The 25,218-nt window shown below is 39.2% G+C and overlaps 1 protein-coding gene across 1 annotated transcript in view; it reads left to right on the top strand.

Moving 5' to 3' along the window:
• Window positions 1–561: 561 nt before the first annotated feature.
• Window positions 562–25,218, top strand: part of ACP3 (acid phosphatase 3) — a 45,390-nt gene continuing 20,733 nt past the window's right edge. Inside the window, exons 1-3 of the mRNA XM_061193683.1 lie at window positions 562–731; window positions 22,230–22,325; window positions 25,059–25,145. Coding sequence (XP_061049666.1) covers window positions 612–731; window positions 22,230–22,325; window positions 25,059–25,145 — 303 coding nt within the window. The 5' untranslated portion in view covers window positions 562–611. The remainder of the gene's footprint in view (window positions 732–22,229; window positions 22,326–25,058; window positions 25,146–25,218) is intronic.

Raw genomic sequence — 25,218 nt, 5'->3', positions numbered from 1 at the left:
TGAGATACCTCAGATGAGCCCCAAATATCTTAAAGTGTGACTAAAAATTCTCAAAATAAAGTTGCTCTTACTTCTCTTCTACTTAAAAATAGGCTACATGAGAGCTTTAGAAAAGGAAGCCATGTTTGGCCTGGAGAATACACCCAAAATATATTGGTATCTGCAGTTCCTTTCATACTTCTCTCCCTATAATTCTGGATTGCCAAAAAAATTAGGAATCACTGGCCTGAGGTTTCCAAAGTTAGGGTCTATCCCTTTCCCAAGTGACAGCCACAAAACAAACATTGTATCACACCCCATCTAAGCAAAGGATAAAGATAAAGTAAAAAAGAAATATCTAGTAATGTGCTCTGTGACCTTGAGCAACAGCTCTCCCCTTTCTGGGCCTTCTGATTTAATCCAGAAGACCATAAGCTCTAACACCCAGCCCAAAAATGATCTGACCAGACACAGGTCAAACTCCACCTCAAGCCACCTGGAGATTTTACTATTCATGAGGCTTGGCTCCTCCCACTTCCCTTTCAATCCCTTGGTTAAATAGCTTCCCCTCTAATGGCTTTTGCCCTGGAAGCAGCACATCCCAACTCCAGCCAGAAGCAGCTCACCCCAGCATGAGAGCTGCCACCCTCCTTGTGGCCAGGGCAGCAAGCCTTCACCTTAGCCTCCTGCTTCTGCTTTCCTTCTGGCTGAACCGAGGTGTGGGAGCCAAGGAGCTGAGGTTTGTGACATTGGTGAGTAGACTTTCCTCATTGCTTTTCCCTTAAAACTGTTAGCAGCAGGGGCTGAAAACCAAGTGTCAGGTTTCATTTTACCCTAATGTAGTCTCCTGAAGACCAAACTCAGAAAGCAAGTTTTGCAAGTTCCTCATAATGAAGAGTGAACATGTCCTGACAAAAGCCTGTTTGGTTTGGTTTTTACTTCGCCAATGTTATTTACCTATTCACTTACTTTACAACTGCCTTGAATGTAGATTCCTTTTGATAGCTACTCAAGGCCAGGAGACACCTCCTTTAGGTCTGTTTAGCACCAGAAGCTAAACTGGCTTCATTCAATTTAATGATTATTTGTTGCCAAGCCAAAAAACCATCATTTTCTGAATTAAGTAGCCCCTTCCCTTTTTCCTGATATATTTATAAGCAGTCTTTGAAGCATAAAAGTAAAACTAAACTCGAGTTGTAGGATGACTTCCTGAAACATAGATTTGGTTGACCATTAAAATCATGTTTTTCCCCACCCATGGTATGTGTGACAAGTTAGGAAAGGGGGGATGGGGCAGCTACTGTATATTGTCAAGGAAGGAAAATATACTGTTAGCATCGCCTTAAAAAATAGATAGGGAGAGAGTTTACAAAGTAAAGGGGATTTACTACTCTACTGTCTTGGAATTAATTCCTTTATATCTCTCACTTTCTGTCGTGGTCTTTGATTCTCTCTGTTTCTCTATTTCTCTTTTTTCTGTTTCACTCACTGTCTGTCTCTGCCTCTGACCCTCTCCTTGCAATTTGCAGGCTTTCTTGATCTCTTTTTCTTCATCACATTTTTTCATTTGATAGAGTGAAAGTATGCTAATAAGTACATTTTCTTTCCGAAAGAATATCCAAAATTTATTTTTATAATTTCAAGGAAAGTCAACTTTTACTTAAAAATTAAACATGAAGTTCTTATTTTTCTCAGCTTGCTGTACTCAGACTCCTTTCTTTACCTTCTAAAGAAAAATTTCATAACCATATGTTTATGCAAATCATGATTTTTAGTCCAATAAATCTTTACTAAGTCATGAGTCAACAATGAGAGAGAGAGAGAGACCAGAGAAATATATTATCAATTTATTTATGAATGATTCACCAGCTGTCAGACTTCTGTGTTGAAAAAAAAAAAAAGCTGTAGAACACTGTGTACTTTATATAGGGAAATCCATGTGAGTTAGACTTTTACTTATATCAGTGTGTTCCTTGCAAACATGTGCATTAAGCAAGTGTAGGGACTCTGCAGGAATTGTACTGTCAACACCATGACAAGCTGGTTGAGGGGTAATCCTCTTTGGGATATTACAGTGAACTCTCAGCTAACTGCATCTGGTCCATCTCTCCTCCATGTTTTACAACAGCTCAGACTGACTTCCCTTGGCTACCAAACTGTTGTGGGTTTCCTTTCTCCCTCTCCACTCTCAGTTAGCATGTGTTCAGGGACTACAAGTTAATACTAAGTTAATACCTAAGAAAAACCTTACAAAGGTAACTCTCTAGGAACTAAAAAATTTAACAATTACCACACATGACTAATGTTAACAATTTTTCCTACCTCAACTTTCTTCCATTAGTGGTAGATTAAGGGCAACTTAATACATCTTTCTTTGCCGGAAGATACCACTGTCTTCTTTTTACTGATTACAGAGAATATCTGACTATAAATGGTTCAATTATATACCCAGGAAATTCCCTAGAAAATTATTAGGAGAACAAGAATAAAAGAAATGTACCTCTGATTAAAGTGATAATATTAATGACAATAACCAATAGTTAATTAAATGCTTACTATGTGCCAGGCACTGTTCTGAAATTTCAGTGGATTATGTTACATTATCCTCCCAACAACCCTATAAAATAGGGTTACCAGAAAACACAGGATGCCCAGTTAAATTTGAACTTCAGATAAACAGCAAATAATTTTTTAGTATGCATATGTTTCCATGCAATATTTGGGCGTGCTGCATTTTTGTTTGCTAAATCTGGAAACCATTCTATAATGTTTTTGTAAAAACCTTATTAACCCTATTAACCCTGTTTTATAGATGAAGGAATTGAGGCACAAAGAGATTAAGCAACTTGCTCATGGTCACACAGCTAGGATTTGAACCCAGGCTGTATGATCCCAGAAGCCTTCCCTTAATCACTAGACACATTCTGTTCCTGCTGTGTGTGCCTAACCCAGCACATGAAGCTGAGGCTTCTCCATCCAGTGTATTGGTTTCACTCATAGTCAGCAAATGGTTTCCTTGCTTTTCTACTGTGATACAAAAAAACACAAATCTTCCCCAGTTCTGAAAAACTGTTCTTGGTAGAAAGAGCAGGAAACTGTCCAGTTCTTGTTCTCTCTCATGAACAGTCACCACATGCTCTTTTGAAACAGGTTCACCAATGTACATCCATTGGAATGCTAGTTTGACAAGTTGTTAACAGGTGTTTCAATATTCAGATCAGATTGGAGAAGAAAACATGGGTTAAAACGTTTTTAAAGGTCTCTTAAATGCAGAACTTTTCAGAGTCTTTAATATTCTAATATGTACTGTGGCTTTCAAGGAAAGGATCTAGTAAATTATATTTCCTAAATTTTGACTACAGAATACACCTCCTCTTTTTTTCCATAATGTCTCATAGAAAACCCTTAGAGAATTGCTGTTTTATAATTTATAAAGAGAATAATAAGTATGGTGAGTCTCAAGGTACCCATCAACCAGGTTCAGTAATTATCACTCATGGCCAACCTTGTTTCATCTATATGCTGATGCACTCCTAATGGACTTTTAAAAAGTAATCCCATACATCATTATTCCATCCATAAATAGGGAAATGCCATTTTAAAGCATTCTCTCTCCCCTAAGCCAGGAAAAACCACAAGTTCAGGTGATCTCAAAGAGAACAATTCCTTCTCATTCTACCTGGGTTTTACAAAGAAAGGGATGATAAGTCACAAAGTCTCATTCTTCGTGGTTAACCATGCAAAATTTCTGCTCAAGTAATAGAATATCCTTGATGGAAATAGCCTCCAAATCTTCAGCACATCATCTCTATACTGGGATGGGTAACTTCCATACTGTGGTTAGGTAAACTCAAATGGTTCTGGCCACCACACACTTCCAGGGATGGCAGACCTTCTGGGTTCTTCCTCAATCCTCCTAGGAAAGCAAAAGATTGACAATTTACTGCTCAGGCTGGCAGTCTAATACTGTTACCAGTTTTCTAATGTTATGTGCTAAAATAAAAGTTCAAAGCCATACCTAGGAAAATATTGAACTTTCATTAATTCAAGTTCTAGCATCATTTACCAGGTGTAGGACTGAGAACAGGTCACTTAATCCATCTGAGCCTCAAATTTCCTAAACTTAAAGTTGGGGATAATGATCATAACTATAATTTCTATTTCACAAAGTTGTCTTTAGGTTCAAATGGCATGATATACATATGTAAGTGTGAACCACGATACAAATGTAAGGTGCTGCTGTTAGTCACCAGTCTAAAACAGAAACTTTCCAACTTTTTGGATAAAATCTAGGTGAGCCTTAATTATTCATTTTTTAAATTGTGGTAAAATACACAGGACATAAAATTTTCCACTTTAACCATTTTAAGTGTACAGTTCGATTGCATTAGGTGTATTCACATTGTTGTGCTACCATTAAAACTATCCATCTCCAGAATTCCCTTCATCTTGCAAAACTGGAACTTCGTAACTATTAAACAGCAATTCCCCAGCCTCCTCCCCCTCAGCCCCCACAATCACCATTCTACTTCCTGACTCTATGAATTTGACTACTTCACATACCTTGTGTAATTGGAATCATACAGTACTTGTCTTTTTGTGACTGGCTTATTTTACTTAATGTCCTTAAGGTTCTAGATGACCCTTCATTATTTTTCAGCAAAGAAAACTTAAGGTATTAGATAGTTATCATGTCCTCTAGAACCACAGGCTAACAGCTTACCTTGTTTGTACTCAAGTCTCCCCCACCTGTGAATTCTAATGTATTTTTGTCTTGGGTGAGACACACATCTGTGTGAAAGTACGGCTTGAGGAGGGGAGAAGCTGAAGGGGAGAATAGAGAGGGGATAATACCACAGGTCAGGAAAAGCACAGTGAAGACCTGAGTTGGACCAGAAAGCAGTAGAATTGGAAAAGAAAAAAAGAGTTTCTTTTAAAAATTGTGAGGGCAGAAGAATCCCTGTGGGTTGACTGTGGATATTAAGGAAGAGAAAGAAGTCAAAATGACCCTGTTTTCTAATTTTGGTTGTTGGAAAAATGATGAAGCCATGAGATAGGGTACGTGAAAGGCATTAAACATTTGAACTTCTTTAAAAAAATATGAGAGGGAATTCCCTGGCGGTCCAGTGGTTAGTACTCAGTACTTTCTCTGCTGGGGCCCTAGGGTTCAATCCCTGGTTGAGGAACTAGGATCCCGCAAGGCACATGGCACCAGCAAAAAAAAAAAAAAAAGAAGAAGAAGAAACGAAATAAGGGATATAAACACCAAAGAAATTTATAATATTATGTATTACACAATACCATACAGCACAGTGGTTAAAAGTACAGGCTCATGAATCAGGCCACCGGGGTTTGAATACCAGCTCAACCTTTTCCAAGCTGTGTGACTTTGGATGAGTAACTTAACCTACCTGTGTCTCAGTTTCCTCATCAGTAAAAATGGGGATAATAGTGCTTCATGGAGTTATTGTGAGGCTTAACTGATTTAATACACAAAAGTACTTAGAAGCCTATCTGGTAAATGCCTAAAACATTGTAACCATTGTGTTGTGTTGACTATAAACAGTCACACAATTATCTCGTGTATCTTTTATAATGTTCACATAACCAGTTAATTAAAATGTCAATTTTTTAATGTTTATTTCTTTTATTCTCAAAGGATGAAGTATTTTCATGTCTTTTTTCGTTTAAAATTGATCAGTTTTCTTCCCAGCTTTGGGCCCCTGGCACAATAAAAACTGGAAAAATATATATATTTAAAACGTGACAAGAAGTTAAACAGATTTTACTCATTTCAACCATTGTTTGACTTACTAATCAGCTGATTTACTGGTTCTTCTTAACTTTTGGCTAGAATAGATTACTGATTGCCCTTTTATTTGCCTTCATCTTCATTGTTGTTTGAACAGTACCTTTGAACACAGACAGAAACTTCTCAAGTCCTATAAACCTCTTTTTCACTTCTATTAAAATAAGAATTACAGTTACAGCTACCATACTGTAAGCATCCACTAGATGCCAGGCTCTTTGCATTTTGTATTTTGAATCCTCCAAATGACCCAGTAAGGCATGTGACATTGTCTTGTTATTACATAACAGTAATGGAAAGGAGCTGTGGTATACTGGGTGCTGTAACTCTCTGGTGGCACATCTCCAACTTGTGGACTGGCTTATAAAAGATGTACCAGATAAAACTCTCCCCTGGAAAACAAAAACCAGGGTTCTTGCCTCAGCTCACAAACAGCCCTTCAATCTCTCTCCCCTGCACTGTGGCTCCCTAATCGCCAGGGCCAAAGAGCAGCGAAGCCATCCATGGGGACCTACAGGTCTTTCAGAGACATTTGCTGGACAGACCACTGTGCACTGAGGGTTGGTGCTGGGACAAGTAGGGGGTCACTTCAGTTTACTTACACAGGCTTCTCCCACTTTTATGCCAATGCATTTTGCAAATTTTCAATGTGGTGAACAGATCAGGGACATTATATTGGGCTCATGTCATTTCAGTCAGCCAGCTTGCCACCATGGGCTCTTGAAAGCTTTCAAAGTGCCCTAAATCCAAAGGAAGAATTAGTTTTTCTTTTCAGTCAGGGAACTAAAAGTGGGGGAGAGATGTCAATATTTCCTGAAGGAGAAATATTTCCCTTTGCTCAACTGGTAGTTCTTATTTGCCCTAATATGCTGCCCACTGTTGCCAGCAGGAAAGGAATACAGCAAGTAGCTAAGTTAAGGCCTGAATAATATTTATAACAACAACAACCAAAATAATAGTAACACACATAATAACAAGTCTCATGTACTGAGTGCATCCTATGTGTTCAGTACTATGATGATGGCTTTGCATATATTACACATTTAATTCTTGTGATCCTCCTGCATAGGAAATAGTGATTTTCTCATTTTACAGCGAGGGAAGTCGAGACATGCAAAAGTTTAAGTTAAATCATTTTCCCAGGATCACCTGGCAAGGTGTTGAACTCAGGTCTAACCGACTCAAGCCCAGAGCTTTTCTGAGACGTCATGCAGTTCCACTCAATATAACACATAGTTTCATCCCTCCCCTCTCCTGTAGGCCTCTGTATTCTCCTATGCCCTGGATACCTCTCATTAGCATGCCAGGCCTTTCGGCCTTCCTCATGGTGAGTGCAGGGCATATTCCTACCCTGAGTCCTTTCACAGCTAGTCGGCTTCCCTTCTTACCTCTGAAGTGGCATTCATTTACTTGACTCACTCATTTCTACCCGAACTCTTTCACTTTTTAATTCTCTTTACTAACAGAGTTATTTCTCAGTTCCTAAAAGAAGAAAATAAAATAAACTTTGATTCATGGCAATGTTTGTGCATCAAGAGATTTTTCATGAGCATACCTAACAAAATAAGGAGTGGAGTTTAATGCCATGAGCGAGGGTCCCTTTTAGAATTTCCAGAATCATCCCAAAGTTGTGTGATGTGTCTTGAATTCCAAACCTGGACGACATGATGGTTTATTGGACTCTCATCTAATCTAGAGGCAGACTCATTGTTCTAGAAGCAAAGTCACAAATGCAGGGCATAAGAGGAAAGATAAGAGAGTGAAATAAAGGAGGAAAAAAAGAGCACACACAGCACACCTTGATAATAAGTAGGGATGAAAACTCAAAGCCCTTGTGAAATGAGAAGATTGGAAAGAAAGCCATTATGTACCTAGAGGTAGCTGGACCCAACCCAAGATTCATTCATTCATTAAAACAAAGCACATTGTGTGTGTACTTACTGTGTGTCTGACACTGTTTTGGGGATAAAGCGGTGTCCATGACAGCAAAGATTCTGCTTTCAAGAAGTTTATGGGGAGAGGAAGCCAGATACTTAAAAGCACATGCACACACACAATTTTAAAAAAACAAGAAAATATCAAGGAAAAAATGAAACCACGTGATGAGAAAGAGATATAGCAGGCATTACTTGATACTAGGTGGTCAAGAGAGGCCTCTCTGCAGAGGTTGCCTTTTCAGGACAAACCTGAATTCAGTGACCGAGTGAAAGTGCCAGGAGATGCAGAAGCAGGACGTCCCAGGCATATAGAACATGAAGGCCCTGAGGCTGGAACACACAATATATTGGATAGAACAGCAGAGGGTCCTTTGGCTAAGTGTGCTTAGCAAGAATGTAAGGGGAGAACATGGCGGTGGGCAGGGCTATATCGGGTAGGGTCTAGTGAGCCATTGTAAGGACTTTGGATTTTATGCAAAGAGTAATGGGAAATGATATAATGTCTGACAGTGAGAGGGAATAAATTAAACAAGACTGGCCACACATGAGTTGATCATTTTTGGAACAAATGGTGAACTCATAGGGGCTCATTATAAAAATCTCGATTTTTTTATATCTTTCTAATTTTCTGCAAAAAAAAAAAAATGTAATAGAATGAGAGGACATTAGAGAGTTCTAAACAATCAAGAGACTATTCTGATTGACATTTTAAAAAGAGAACTTGACTGCTGGCAGGGAAGGGGGACTGGACATCATGTCCTCCAGTCATCAGGGTCTCCACATCCTACACAGTGCACCAAATCTGGTTAGCAGGCTCGATGGAGCAGGATCAGTCACATGGGTACCAAACCGTGGTTCTTTCTAAATAGTTACCTGTGATTTAAAAGGGTGAAGTGAATGTGACGTGGTGGGGAAAACAATGGGCTAGCAATCATGGGAAGCAGGAGATCTGCACGGCTAACTCCATCTCTTTGAGCCTCAGTTTCCTTATTTTTTCAGTGTAGCAATAGTGCTGACCTGTCCTCACAGAGTTGTAAGAATTAAAAGAGATGGCAGGTTGTACAAAACCATGGAGGGTAGCACAGACATAAGCGGTTGTTATTATCTTGGATGTCTTCCTTTTGCAATTACCACCAGTACTGCAAATAGTCCTACTGCTAATAATATAGTCTTAGATTTCTAAAGGATTTGTTGGAGTGTGATTGCTGGACTGAGAACAGAGGTTATAAATATGGCAGGAAAGCAGTTAAGAAGATTGTCCTGCACAGACTTAAAAAAATGCCTGGGCATAGTCCAAAAGCTCCAGCTAAACTGGAGAGATTTCAGAAGCTCAAGAATGCTACCTACGTGTGCTTGAAGGCACAGGTGCGTGAGCACACATACACACATTTTGATTTCTAGCACTGGAGGTGGGAGATGGTTTATTAAGTGTTTCTGTGGAACACCCCTTCCATAGAGTTCATAGCATGTTTGAGCCACTACCTCAGAAACCCTGAAAACCTATGGAAATGTAGGGAAGTACAATTATTCCTGACCTGTAAAAACAGAGCAGGAAAGTTTGCCCATGTGCCGCAGACCGGCTGCAGAAAGCTGAGAGTTCCTGGCGGTGAGGGGTAAGGAACTGAAAAGCACCAGTATGGGATCAGAAGGGCCAAGACAACTGATGGTTGCAAGGCAAGTTTATTCAAAGAGCATAATCATATATATAGGTTAGTTAAGGAACAGAAAGAAGGCAATAAATCAGTAAACCTTGTTTTCCACATAATCCTGTCGCCACCTGTCTATGTGTCAGCATGCCTTATGGGCCATTCTTTGGAGATACAGACTTTCCCTTTAGGGCAGCACGTCCTTCTTCTGGGGAACAACCAGGGGCTCTTTAGATCCAGAGCAGGCTCCTGGAATGAAACTGGCCTCCAGCCATTTTCCTTTTTTACGCTCAAAACCACAGAGTCAGGAGTGCATACCAAGAAAGAGACAAGCAGTTCTCCAATAAGCAGAAAGCTGATTAAGCTTACAGCTTGGGGGCTACCACATTTCCCCCTTTTTTATTATTTTTTAAAGCTTGATAATGTAGCTTTAAGCCATGAACATCCTGACGCAAGACAGCAAGGCGCCCTGTTACAAATCTGATAATACAGGGCAATAAACTAATCACCAGTAAAAGTAGCACACCAATTGATATCAGGCCCGAAAGCCCTCCATGAATCCATTGCATCGGATTTAACCATTGCAGTTGATCTAATAGTCCTTGAATCAAATTTTGGGGTCCATCTTCGTCCAGGTGGGCTTCTTGAATGGCTTGTATTTTGGCATTTAACTTTTGAATATCAAGGCTAATGTGTCCATCAATCCATACACTTAATATATGCATTTTAACCTTCTCCCAATCCCATTGTGAATCATTATATAGATGCAAGTTACACAGATCCAAGTATATTTGGCATGACAAATCAAACGCATTTTTAGCTTTAAAGCCATAACTTGATCCCCTAATCCTATTAAAACATTTTTTAATTCATCTACTTCCGTCTTTAGTTGGGTATCAATATGACTTTGTAGGGTTAACGCTACACTAGTATTTTTAGATAATTGATTAACATAATGAGCTTGGTGAATGGTCTGTGAAAGAGCAACCCCAGCAGTAACCACAGTAGCAGTTAAAGCTGCCAAAGCAAGAATTGCACATATCAGAACGCCAATAAATCTCTTTGGTCGTTTTAACGCTTCAGTCAATTCCAGCCAGGCTTGCATGCCAGTATTATGATACCATGGTTCAGACAAATTTACAGGTAACATTATATAAGAAGGTTGTTTCATAATCATAACAGATGCGGTTCCTTTAACGGGCAAAACACAACTACTAAAGATACAGTTAACACAAGTAATATTATAACCTATAGGATTCATAGTATATTCTACAATTAAATCTCCAATCAACAAGGCATAAGGAGGAGCGACACAAGTAATCACCGGTCTATAAGAAAAGGATAAGGCAAGTTTCCAAAATTCCCATTGCTTATAAAAAACAAGGCTGTTATTATTAACAGGGACAGAAGAAACTAATATAGTGCCATTATCATAATCCAAGGTACACCAAACAGAGGCTTTAGTCCAAGTATCATTACAAACAGGAAAATCAGACTGGGGGAATTCAGAAGCCATAAAAGCAGGGAATCGTAGTCCTTCGACAGTCTTTACGACAGTAATCTGATGTCCAGCTAACAAAGTCCCTTGATTGCCCATAGTAATTTCAACACACAAATAATGTCCAGTATCTTTAATCCTCAAGCGATATATGCATAGAGAATGATCCAACGGAGTATTAGAAGCAAACTTAGTTACTCTAGCATTCATGTGAAGGGGAATATTATCCTTATACCAAAATACAAAGGTGGATAAATCTCCTTGTTTAGAAACTGTTTGCTTACAGGGAAGACAAATATTAGATCCCACAGCTTTATAGTTTTTATGTAAGCGAGTAGAGAACTGAGAATTCACCGTGGTTTGATAAGAAATAGCATGTTCTAAAGCAACAGCCTTAACACAACCCGAATTGGCACTCATAGGACTTAAACAAACAGGGGGAGTATTGAACCAATTAGAATAATTAACAGAAGTATTAGTAATAGGCAAATTTCCCAGCACTCTTCCAAAAGTAGAATCATTATAAAAAATCGGGAGGTCAGCTTCAGACCATGTAACAGGTTGTAACAGAGGAGGATCGGGTACATAAGCCCAATAGGATTTAGCCTCTATCGGTGGGGCTGCCAATATAGCTATCATGGCTAAAAAAAAAGGTGAGAGGAGAACGAGGATGAGCGCTTTCTTCCATAATTCTTTGTGCCTGAAACACTAAGCATTGCAACTGATACCAAGTAATCTGACTCTGATCTCCTCTCGCCTCCCTGACAAGTTGTCTCCTATTCCGTCGCCGTATTCTCCTCATCCGTCGGGGGAACCGGTTGGACTGTGTTGCGTCCGATTGCGAGAGCCTCAGGCGACGCATTCTTCGAGTCAGGGCGTTCATTGGCATGGTAATGTCGAACCAAGCGCTCCGGGAGCCACCGAGGAGAGTTTGCTTCCCTAGGAAAAACACAAACATGGCCCCGTCCCCATACTAAAACAGGGTCTGGTCCATGCCAAAGATTAGTCATAGGATCTTTCCGTTTAACAAGCGCCTTTTCCGGAGGGGTTCCAGAAAGACCTGTAAACAATCGTTCATAAGGCGTGGGGCCAAATGCATCCAAAGTTAAAAAATTTAAAATAAATAAAGCATGATTTAACATAATTTGAGGGGATCTATCATATTTTTCCTTTTTTATTTTTTGTAATGTAATTTTTAATTGTTGGTTGGCACGTTCTACAATATCTTGGCCCTGAGAATTGTATGGAATGCCTGTTTTATGTGAAATATGGAAAGTTGCACAAAAATTAGCAAAAGCTTTACTCGTATATCCTGGGGCATTGTCTGTTTTTAAAGCTTTAGGAATTCCCATAGATGCAAAACAATGAAACAAATGAGTAATTACATATTTAGTAGATTCCCCAGCCAAAGGCGTAGCACATATAAAATTAGAGTAAGTATCAACAGTTACATGAACAAATTGTAACTTACCAAAAGAGGGTATATGAGTAACATCCATTTGCCAAAGATGATGAGGGAGTAAACCCCGAGGATTGACTCCAAATTGTGGAACAGGAAGGTGGGGTAAGCATTTAGAGCAAGACTTAACAATGTATCAAGCTGTTTCTCTGGAAATAGAAAACTGTTTTTGAAGCATAGCAGCAGATTGATGATGTAAATTATGTGATTGTGTAGCAAGATCTTGAGGTTGAGATAAACTTAAGGCTATAGTCTTCGTATTTTTGTCAACCAATTGATTTCCCAAAGACAATGGGCCAGGGAGGCCTGAATGGGCTTGAATATGTAATATGGCTACAGGAAAGTCATGCTGACGAATAACCTTTTGTAATTGATGGAAAGTTTGAAACAATTGAGAATCGACTGTATTTTCAATAATAGCGGTTTTTATGTTACGTAAAATAGTAACCAAATAATGGCTATCCGTATAAAGATTAAAAGAACAATGTGAAAAGATTTGAAAAGCTAAGGAAATTGCATGCAGTTCAACTCGTTGGGCCGAGGTATGACCTGTTTGTTCTTTATGAAGTAAGTCATCAGAAATAACCACAGCAACACCATTGGCAGAACCATCAGTAAAAACATTTGGGGCATTGAGAATAGGAGTTGAACTAATAGTTTTAGGAAAAACAAAGAGATGTTGAGTGGCAAAATGAAGAAGCTTATTAGAAGGGTAATGATTATCAATAGTTCCTGAATATCCAGCAAAAGCAAGAGCCCAAAAATCAGAGGCAAACAAAAGCCAAGAATATTGATAAGCAGTATAAGGTATAATAATTGAATTTGGCTCATATCCAACCAACTGGATATTTTTTCTGCGACCTAATTGAATAAGGGTTGCTACTAACTCATAATAGGGTGTAATGACTTTATTAGGCGTATTTTTCATATGAATCCATTCAAGAATTTCTATTTCTTGCCATAACAAGGCAGTAGGGGTATGTGATGTAGCACAGATTATTAACATTATAGGTAAAGAAGGCTCAATTCTAGTTAGCTGAGCAGATTGTATCACTTTGTTTACAAGCTTGAGTGCTTGTTGAGCATCAGAAGTTAAAATGCGAGGGGAAGAAGGATCAGGACTTCCTTTTAGGATATTAAAAAGAGGTTGTAATTGACCTGTAGTTAATTTTAATGAAGGTCGCAGGCAATTAATATCTCCTAATAACTTTTGAAAATCATTCAAAGTTTTAAGAATGTCAGTCCTTATTTCTATCTTTTGAGGTGTAATATTATAATTTGTGATATACTTACCAAGATATGAGAAAGGTGGGTTCATCTGTACTTTATCAGCAGCAATGATTAACCCTGATCGAGATAAATGACTTTGAAGGGAATTATAGGCCTTAAGTAGAATATGTTTATCAGAATAGGCAAGTAATAAATCATCCATATAATGAATAAAATATATCTGAGGGAACTGTTTACGAACAGGTGAAATAACTTGAGTTACAAACTGTTGACATAAAGTAGGACTATTAGCCATACGCTGAGGCAACATTTTCCATTGATAGCGTTGTATAGGTTCTATAAAATTTAAAGAGGGTAAACTAAAAGCAAATCGCAACTTATCAGCTGGAAAAAGAGGAATAGTAAAAAAACAATCCTTAAGATCAATAATAATAATCGTATAATTTTTAGGTATGGCTGCAGGAGAAGGCAAACCTGGTTGCAGAGCTCCCATAATTACCATAGTTTGATTAACAGCACGTAAATCTTGCAATAAATGATATTTTCTTGATTTTTTCTTAATAACAAATATAGGAGTATTCTAAGGGCTATTGGACTTTTCTAGTCTGCCCAAAGCAAGCTGTTCATTAATTATATTATGGGCAGCCATTAATTTCTCCTTAGTGAGGGGCCATTGGTCCACCCAGACAGGATTATCAGAAGTCCAAGTTATAGGGTCAGCATGTGGTGGAGGAGAATCCAAGGCCCCTAGAAAAAACCCAAGCTTGTTTTATCCCATTTATTATCAATTTGTAAGGGTAATTTATCTCCCTGTTGATTTTTTCCTAATCCATTCCTAGGATCATATCCTTGATTTAATAACATATTAGTAACAGTAGGGTTGGGACTAAGCAACAAGATTCCCATTTGTTGTAATATATCTCTTCCCCAAAGGTTAACTGGCAATCTGGGCAATACTTAAGGTTTAAATATTCCTTGATTATCTTTAGCATCCTGCCAATGCAAGTATTGCGAACTTTGTTGTGGAGAATTAGATTGACCAATACCTTGTAACTGTGTAATTGTTTGGTGTATGGGCCAATTTTTTGGCCAATGTATAAATGAAATAACAGAAACGTCAGCACCAGTATCCAATAACCCAGAGAAAGGCCTTCCATTTATTTTTAATATCAATTGTGGTCTTTCCCTACCAATTTGTTGAATCCAATAAACTGCATCAGAGGAACCGAAAGCCCCAGTTCCTCTTTTGTTATGTTGTAAAATTTTTCCTTCTGGTATGTATGGAATTAATAAAAGCTGAGCTATTCACATACCGGGTGTGATAAGAAAAGATTCTTTTGATGTTTGAACCATAACTTTTAATTCCCCCTCATAATCAGCATCAATCACCCCAGGAATAACAGTTAAGCCTTTCATAGACATATTGCTTCTTCCAAGGATTATACCAATTGTTCCCTGGGGAAGAGGCCCAAAAGTTCCCGTAGGAAGAGCCTGTGGTCCCATATCAGAGGTTAATAAGAATTGGGTGGAGGCACAGAGGTCCAGTCCTGCACTGTTTGGCGTGGCCCTTTGAAGGGCAGAGATTCCATTCCCTGAGGAACAAAGGGCTGGGCTGGAGATGGTGGAGCAGGTTGTGGGGGGATTATTGACATTGCTCCAATTGTTTGATGGGGCCGGAGCAGGCCCCTCTGGAAGTTTCCCGACAAGGGAGTTCCATCTTTATGAGTCATGGAATGACATTCTTTAGCTCAATGCCATCCTCTTTGGTATCGGGGACAAACTGTGGGAGGAGGAGGTTTAGTTTGAGATACTGAATTTGCGACAGGCATACCAGAATTATCAGCAGTACAACTTTTTGCAAAATGGCCTGGTTTCCCACATTTAAAATAGTTCTTGTTTTTAGCATTTGGCCCAAATCCGGCCTTAGTTAGGGCTGCAGCTATAGTTGCTCCCTGTAAGTAAGATGACCCAATATCAGAACAAACTCGGATATAATCCTCTAAATTTCCTTTCTTTTTCCATGGACGTATAGCTGCTTGACAAATATTATTAGCATTCTCGAAAGCCAATTGCTTGACAATAATTGTTCCAGAAGGACCATCAGAAATAATTCTATTAATTGCCTGTAATAATCTATCCACAAAATCATCATAAGGTTCATTTGCCCCTTGCCTTATTTTTGCAAGGTCTTCAGTCCTAGCAGAGGCAGGTAAATGTTTCCACGCATGGAGAGCTATATGATTAATCTGGGCATAGGCCACAAAAGGAAAAGCCAATTGATCCTGTAAAGATTGATATTGGCCTTCTCCAATTAACATTTCATAACTTACTGGCACATTATGTGCAGTATTTCTTTTTGCTTGCTCTGCAGCCTTTTCATAATATTCTGATTTCCAAAGTAAATAATCGCCACCAGTGAGACAAGCACGAGCAATAGATTTCCAGTCTGCCGGAGGCAAAGCCTCTGTTGCAATAGTATCCAACATAGTAACAGTGAAAGGGGCTATAGGCCCATATTGCGCATAAGCTGTCTTTAAATCTTTTAAAACCTTAAAAGAGAGAGGCTGATATTCCCGATTATTTTGTTGTGGATTTTGAGGATTGGGTCGTTCTACCACCGGGCAGCAGAACAAAGGATCCTCCCCTCTATTAAGAGTTCCCCATACTGCTTGTTGTAAAGGACTAAGCTTAGAAGGGATAGGGACAGAGACATGTAATTGCTGTAACCGTGGAAGAATATTTTTATCAGGATATTTTTTGGCCTCATATTTAGTTTTTTTATCCGCTAGATCAAAAGAAAAATCATCATCATCAAGTGAATTAACAGTCTTTACTCTCGGTGGCAAAGGAGGAGCAGTAGCTACTGCAGCAATATGTTCTGCAGATTTTGCTGTTAATTTTGAAACTGAATCATAAATTGGATTAAAGCAATCTCTTATTAAATTCCATAAGCTAAAGGTGGAAACTGCAACAGAAGATGGTCCATGTGCTTCATGATATTTGGATAACTCATCTCTTACACGATTCCAAATTGCTAAGTCCACCGATCCTCCTTCAGGAAACCAAGGACAAGCATCATATACTAATTGCAAAAATTCCAGAAGTTGTGAGGTAGTTACCTTAATTCCATGAGCTTTTAACATTGAAAGCAGAACCTGAGCAAATAAATCACGCTCCTTAGAGCCCTTTTGTCCCATATTATTTTACTTCTGACTCTTTCTCGAGTTACCGTCCTAAGATTAAAATTCTTTTCTTTTTGTGGCCACACTATCTCACTCGAGAGTTCTACTTACCTGAAATCTTCCAAAATGCCTCACGCACTCAGGTCCCTGTTCAGGCGCCACTTGCCGCAGACCGGCTGCAGAAAGCTGAGAGTTCCTGGCGGTGAGGGGTAAGGAACTGAAAAGCACCAGTATGGGATCAGAAGGGCCAAGACAACTGATGGTTGCAAGGCAAGTTTATTCAAAGAGCATAATCATATATATAGGTTAGTTAAGGAACAGAAAGAAGGCAATAAATCAGTAAACCTTGTTTTCCACATAATCCTGTCGCCACCTGTCTATGTGTCAGCATGCCTTATGGGCCATTCTTTGGAGATACAGACTTTCCCTTTAGGGCAGCACGTCCTTCTTCTGGGGAACAACCAGGGGCTCTTTAGATCCAGAGCAGGCTCCTGGAACGAAACTGGCCTCCAGCCATTTTCCTTTTTTACGCTCAAAACCACAGAGTTAGGAGTGCATACCAAGAAAGAGACAAGCAGTTCTCCAATAAGCAGAAAGCTGATTAAGCTTACAGCTTGGGGGCTAGAAAGCAGAAAGCTGATTAAGCTTACAGCTTGGGGGCTACCACACCCATGTCCCATGGTTTTGTTCCAGCTCTGCTCTTTAAAACATTCCTCTAAGGGGACTGCACTTGTTTTTCTCCCCAGGCCATGCTGTCATTTAGTTGCATAACCTCAGTTTTATCTTTTAAATAATGTTTGGGGATGTTTCTTACATCAAGGTTTTGGTTTCCCCTGATGCAACATAACCCTCCCCCCGCCACACACACACACACACACACACACACACACAGCTTCCAATCTCAGTTCATAAAAAAGCCCCAGATCCCAGATCGTCCACTGGTGGGACACTGAGGGGTATGTTTGAGCAGAGAGAAGCGAGCCTCTGCATGGGTTCAGAAGCTGGTGTTGGACTCACACAGCCTGTATTTGCACCTCTGCTCTACCACTTACACACTGTGTGACCTTGGGCAGGTCACTTAACTAAAGTCAGTTTCCTGGCTTGTGAAATGAAGATAATGATAGTAACTGCTTTGTATAATTGATAAGAGGATTAAATGTATGAGAAGCACTTAGCACAGCTTCTAGGGGACAAAGCAAGCTTTCAAAAAGTATTGAGGGGTTATTGTGGTTATAGGCTGGTAGGAAGTGTTGTAAATTATTTTACTACAATGTCTCTCATCCAACTTCTCTTTGCCTAACTCAGTGGCTCTCAACTAGGGGTGGTTTTGCCCCATACGGGACATTTGGCAATGTCTGGAGACTTTTTGATTGTCACAACTGGGGAATGCTACTGGCATCTAGGGGGCAAAGGCCTGGGATGCTGCTAAACATCCTACAATGCACAGGACAGCCCCCCACAGCCAAAATGTCAACAGTGCTGAGGTTGAGAAACCCTGGAAACTAAATGATGTGAGGTTTATAATTCAATGAAACCATATAATAACTTTAGTTACTCAGATCTGGGATCCGAAAAGTGTAAAAAGTGTTTTGATTGTAGAAAGAGAAGCACTAATGATTAGCCTTGACAATTTCTGATCAAGTCACCCCTAGTGGCTAGTAACTGTAGATGCTCATCAGAGAGTATGCAGCCTTTCTTCCAGCCATGAGGTGACCATTCATGACAATAATTCCTTACCTGACCAAAATAGTTTCTTAAGATTCACCACACCATTGTCCCTCTGTTTGCCATAGCCTGTTCTACTGAGATTTCAATTTCTCACCAGTTCAGGGGGCCAAAAGATAAGTTTTATTCAGACACCAGAGACACCATCCAAGTTTTAGAAGCCTCCCTCATTTTCCTGGAATCCCATCTCAAAGATGACTAAAGGCTGAGATTGTTCTAAGGACACTTCTGTGTCTGCTGAACTATTTTACAGGATTTAAAAAGAGTAGGCTCTTGGCTTTCTTTCCAATGGAGCACTCTAGCCAGGTAGTAAGAGTGACAAGTGCAGGAAATTTCAGAGAATTCGAGTCGTTATGCAGCCCTCCTCTGTATTAAAAATATTTGCTGACATCAGTGCAGACTTCATCTTGTATTTATTAAGTTTTTCTTTCCTTATCTTTTGCTTATAAAATAGCTTTGTGTTTGGTTTGGTATTCTATTCAGAAAGCATAGTAGAATCAAAGAACCAAGGTTGCAAAAGTATAGACGACTCTCCCCAAAGAGTAAAATGTGCAATCAAAAAAGCACAATGTTTGTTTCTGTGTATGGTGTTAGGGAGTGTTCTAATTTCATTCTTTTACATGTAGCTGTCCAGTTTCCCCAGCACCACTTATTGAAGAGACTGCCTTTCTCCATTGTATATCCTTGCCTCCTTTATCAAAAATAAGGTGACCATATGTACATGGGTTTAACTCTGGGCTTTCTATCCTGTTCCATTTATCTATATTTCTGTTTTTGTGCCAGTACCATACTGTCTTGATTACTGTAACTTTGCAGTATAGTCTGAAGTCCAGGAGCCTGATTGCTCCAGCTCTGTTTTTCTTTCTCAAGATTGCTTTGGCTATTCGGGGTCCTTTGTGTTTCCATACAAATTGTGAAATTTTTTGTTCTAGTTCTGTGAAAAATGCCATTGGTAGTTTGATAGGGATTGCACTGAATCTGTAAATTGCTTTGGGTAGTATAGCCATTTTCACAATGTTGATTCTTCCAAACCAAGAACACAGTATATCTCTCCATCTGTTTGTAACATCTTTCATTTCTTTCATTAGTGTCTTATAGTTTTCGACATACAGGTCTTTTGTCTCCTTATGTAGGTTTATTCCTAGGTATTTTATTCTTTTTGTTGCAATGGTAAATGGGAGTGTCTCCTTAATTTCTCTTTCAGATTTTTCATCATTAGTGTATAGGAATGCAAGAGATTTCTGTGCATTAATTTTGTATCCTGCTACTTTACCAAATTCATTGATTAGTTCTAGTAGTTTTCTGGTAGCATATTTAGGATTCTCTATGTATAGTATCATGTCATCTGCAAACAGTGACAGCTTTACTTCTTCTTTTCTGATTTGGATTCCATTTATTTCTTTTTCTTCTCTGATTGCTGTGGCAAAAACTTCCAAAACTATGTTGAATAATAGTGGTAAGAGTGGACAACCTTGTCTAGTTCCTGATCTTAGAGGAAATGGTTTCAGTTTTTCACCATTGAGAACAAAGTTGGCTGTGGATTTGTCATATATGGCCTTTATTATGTTGAGGTAAGTTCGCTCTGTGCCTACTTTCTGGAGGGTTTTTATCATAAATGGGTGTGAATTTTGTCAAAAGCTTTTTCTGCATCTATTGAGATGATCATATGGTTTTTCTCCTTCAGTTTGTTAATATGGTCTATCATGTTGATTGATTTGCATATATTGAAGAATCCTTGCCTTCCTGGGATAAACTCAAATTGATTAAAGACCAAAATGTAAGGCCAGACATGATAAAACTCTTAAGAGGAAAACATATGCAGAACACTCTATGACATTAATCACAGCAAGATCCTTTTTGACCCACCTCCTAGAGAAATGGAAATAAAAACAAAAATAAACAAATGGGACCTAATGAAACTTAAAAGCTTTTGTACAGCAAAGGAAACCATAAACAAGATGAAAAGACAACCCTCAGAATGGGAGAAAATATTTGCAAATGAAGCAACTCACAAAGGATTAATTTCCAAAATTTACAAGCAGCTCATGCAGCTCAATATCAAAAGAACAAAAAACCCAATCCAAAAATGGGCAGAAGACCTAAACAGACACTTCTCCAAAGAAGATACAAATTGCCAACAAACACATGAAAGGATGCTCAACATCACTAATCATTAGAGCAATGCAAATCAAAACTACAATGAGGTATCACTTCACACCAGTCAGAAATGGCCATCATCAAAAAATCTACAAACAATAAATGCTGTAGAGTGTGTGGAGAAAAGGGCACCCTCTTGCACTGTTGGTGGGAATGTAAATTGATACAGCCACTATGGAGAACAGTATGGAGGTTCCTTAAAAAACAAAATAGAACTACCATGTAAGCCGGCAATCCCACTACTGGGCATATACACTGAGAAAACCATAATTCAAAAAGAGTCATGTACCACAATGTTCATTGAAGCTCTATTTACAATAGCCAAGACATGGAAGCAACCTAAGTGTCCATCGATGGATGAATGGATAAAGAAGATGTGGCACATATATACAATGGAATATTACTCAGCCATAAAAATAAATGAAACTGAGTTATTTGTAGTGAGGTGGATGGACCTAGAGTCTGTCATACAGAGTGAAGTAAGTCAGAAAGAGAAAAACAAATACCATATGTTAACACATATATATGGAATCTAAAGAAAAAAAATGGTTCTGAAGAACCTAGGGACAGGACATGAATAAAGACACAGATGTAGAGAATGGACTTGAGACATGGGGAGGGGGAAGGGTAAGCTGGGACCAAGTGAGTGAGTGGCATGGACATACATACACTACCAAATGTAAAACCGAAAGCTAGTGGGAAGCAGCCGCATAGCACAGGGAGATCAGATTGGTGCTTTGTGACCACCTAGAGGGGTGGGATAGGGAGGGTGGGAAGGAGATCCAAGAGTGAGGAGATATGGGGATATATGTATATGTATAGCTGATTCACTTTGTTATAAAGCAGAAACTAACACAGCATTGTAAAACAATTATACTCTAATAAAAGTGTTAAAAAAAAAAAGCACGATGACATGCATACAAATCCAGTAGGATGTTCTTAAACTGTTGAAAATTAGATTTTCTAATCTTCCACTGGCAAGTCCTTTATCCCTAATCTCCTAAAAACTAATAAATCATTGGCTCAAGATGGTCACAAATTGTATGTAGCATTTAAAAGCCACTATTATTATATGTTAAAAAGTTAACACTATTATTACTGTAATCATAATTAAGGAAGGAATACTTCTCATCAGAGTTTGTCTACAATAAAGTGATCTTGTTTAGCTTTGTATTCCTTCTTGCCCTATCTGATGTGTAAACCAGTCTCCATGTGTGGGTCGCCTGACTACTAATGGCTCATCATCTTGTTATTCACATTACCTGAAACAATAACAGTTCACTAACAGTTTTCCTGTGTTTCATGTAATGTGAATAACAAGATGATGAGCCTTTAGAACGTGTTAGTGAACTTAGAACAGCAGTTCTTAACCTGAGATTTACTTGGGGAGGTCTTTAAAATCCTAATGCCCTGACTGCATCCCAAACTAATTAAACTAGAATCACAAAACGTGGGATCCAGTCCTCAGAATTTTTTTAACTCTCCAGGTGATTCCAATGAATAGACAAGGTGGAGAACCAGAGGTTTAGAAGAAAAATCTATCATTATGAGCAGAGGCAAAACACCTAAGTTAAGTTTGTAACATTACTACCTCAATCTATTTTCAGGTTTTTAGGCATGGAGACCGAAGTCCCATCGAAACATTTCCTAACGACCCCATTAAGGAATCCTCATGGCCACAAGGATTTGGCCAACTCACTCAGGTTGGTTGGATTTCACCAACAAGTTACTGATGAGTCTCAAGGGAAACTCTGTGGGATTGTTACATATTGAAACCATATAACTACTTTACTCATATCTGGGAAAGTGTTTTGCACAGTTACCTGGGATCTAAAAAGTGTAAAATGTGTTTTGATTGTGGAAAGAGAAGCACTAACGATTAGCCTCAACAATTTCTGATCATGATCAAGTCACCCCTAGTGACTAGTAACTGTAGGAAAATTGTATAGAATTGCCTGTTTTGATCTTTTTTACCCTGTTGGCTTCATTAAAGCATAAGAGTCGTGCATGGACAACAGAATACATGAGCTTAAAGGTGCTGAAGAGAGCCAAGAATTGCTTACAAGCCAGTTTCTCAGGCTTCACCTGAGAAAGTAGAAAATAATCCTGAATCAGCAGAGTTGGGAAAACATGATTCCTTTGGAAGTGTTGTTGCCGAAATTGATTTTTGGTCAGATGGATGTATTGGGATTCAACCTTCCTTAAAAGTGGTCAAACACAGGGAGCCCTACTTCCTAAAGAGCACCCAAGAAGGTGAACTGGGGAACAAAAGCATCTGTGGTCATGTTCCAGTGCCTGGCCCCCTTCACCTGTAAGAGTGGATTACCCTTCTGTTTGGAGCCACAGGGCCACGTGCGTTGCTTCTGTCCCGACCAAAATATTGTTTAAACATATTAAGAAAATGTCATAGAATGTTTAGAGTTGGATACCTCCAACTTTAATGGGTTTTGATCTTGGCTAAACATTGGAGCTACTCGGAGAGCTTTACAAAATATTGTTGTCTGCCTGGGAGGTTCTTATTTAATCGATCTAGGGTGCAGCCTGGACATTGGGAGTTTTAGAAACTCCTTGGTTGATCAGTTGACTCTAATGTGTAGCCAAGGCTGAGAATTACTGCCCTAACTTAATAGTCTCAATGAGGAGAAAATGCAAAGAGGCTATTTGAGGCCAGTATCTTCCAGCTCCCAGGTCAGAGCTCTTCCCACCATAGACTACATTGCTTCTGGCTCCCTGAAAAAGAGAAGGGTTATAAAAACTCAGGGCTGCTTCGTAATGCTTATGGCTCTGTCGAGACTCCTGTTCCCTCGCAAAGTTCCAGTAAAACCAAAAGATTCTTCCAGACTGTGGGATCTGGATTCTTCTTCTGGTATTCTCTTGACTAGCCACCAGTTTCTCCTAAAGCAGTGTTGCTCAGCCTTCCAAGTGCAAATGAATCATTTGAGGATCTTGTCAAAATGCAGATTCTAATTCATTGGGTCTGACATGGTCTGAGATTCTGCATTTCTAACATACTCTTAAATGATGCCCATGGTGCTGATACATGGCCACTTTGAAGTAGCAAGGTTCTAGAGCTCAAATTCCTGCCCTTAACTGGGTACTTCCAATCTGTGTAGTGACAAAGCAATTGTTCTGAGTTCAGTGGTTCTCAAAGTGTGGTCCCTGGATGAGTAACATCACCATCACCTGGAGACTTGTTAGATATGTAAATTCTCTGGCCCTACCCACTGAAGTAGAAACTCTGGGGTTGACTCCTGGGAATCTTTGTTTTTAATGAGCTCTCCAGGTGATTCTGTGCATGCTAGTGTTTGAAAACCACTGCTCTATAGAAGATGACTACTTCCTTAAAAGTTAGCTTTAAGTTAGAACAACAAATTATACCCAAAGTACCTGCTTCTTCAGCTATCCAGGTCATTCAGGAAACTCACAAACCTCAAAGCACACATTATTCTTTTCCTACCTCTTTTCCCATCTAGAAGGGTAGCCAGGAGTGAGAAGCAAATGAGGGAGTGGGACCAAGCAGAAGCCACAGTGATCACATCTTTTCTGACTCCTGAAGCTCTGGCGAGACTCTGGATTAGAGACAGACTAGAATGCAATGTTTCCAAAAGCATGGTGCTCTACTACATGGATCTGAATCACTCAGGGCACTTGTTAAAATGCAGGTTCCAGGGCTACACCCAGGATCCAATGAGCTGGAATCTCTGGGGGGAAATGCTGAGGAATCTGCATTTCAACAAGCACCCTAGGTAATTTTGCTTCTGATGCAAAGTAATGCTTGAGGCTCAATGAGCTAAGGCAATGCTTCTCAACGATTAATTGCCAACAGAATCTTAATGAGCTTGTTAAAAACAGATTCCTGAGCTCCACCCCCAATGATTCTGATTTAGTAGGTCAAGGGTGGGACCCAAGAATTTGGTTTCTAACATACTCCCAAGTGATGCTAATATTGCTGATCCACAGACCACACTTTGAGTAACAGGCTCTAGTTTTTCATGAACCAGACATAAATGAACTGTGCAGATAATAAATCATTGCACCCAGAGGTTGAAAGTGATCTTTAGATTCATCAAGTCCAACCTCTTATCAGATAGTTGAATTTCTTCCACATGGTAACCAGCCCTTGAAATTCTCTGCCACAAAAATGAACCATTGAATGCTCTACCGCACCAGAGATGAACCATTTACTTAGATCAATCACCAGTTATTAACTGTATAAGGCTCTATGTTAAGTGTTAATGACAATGAATTGAGTTTTCTCAGGGAGTCATGATGAAAGATTACAGCTCTCTTTTCCTGTTTTCATTTAAAAATGTGTTGTTATTGTGTAACTATTAAAGTACACCATTGTTCACTCTACATAATCAATGAGGAGAGATGAGACACATAGCTTCACAGAACTTACTTTCACTAATTTTTGCTTTTATTTGTTCCCATAGCTGGGCATGGAGCAGCATTATGAACTTGGACAATATATAAGGAAACGATACGAAAAATTCTTGAACAAGTCCTATAGACACGAACAGGTAAGCTGGGAAGCTAATAGTGGGAACTTTGCCCCTTGAAATAATTTAGCATAATGTATTTGTAAAAGTTCCC

Source organism: Eubalaena glacialis, chromosome 6, assembly GCF_028564815.1.
Source record: "Eubalaena glacialis isolate mEubGla1 chromosome 6, mEubGla1.1.hap2.+ XY, whole genome shotgun sequence".
NCBI classification, from domain to species: Eukaryota; Metazoa; Chordata; class Mammalia; order Artiodactyla; family Balaenidae; genus Eubalaena; species Eubalaena glacialis.
Note: the sequence above shows the minus strand (reverse complement) of the source record. Positions and strands in the feature narration are given on the sequence as shown.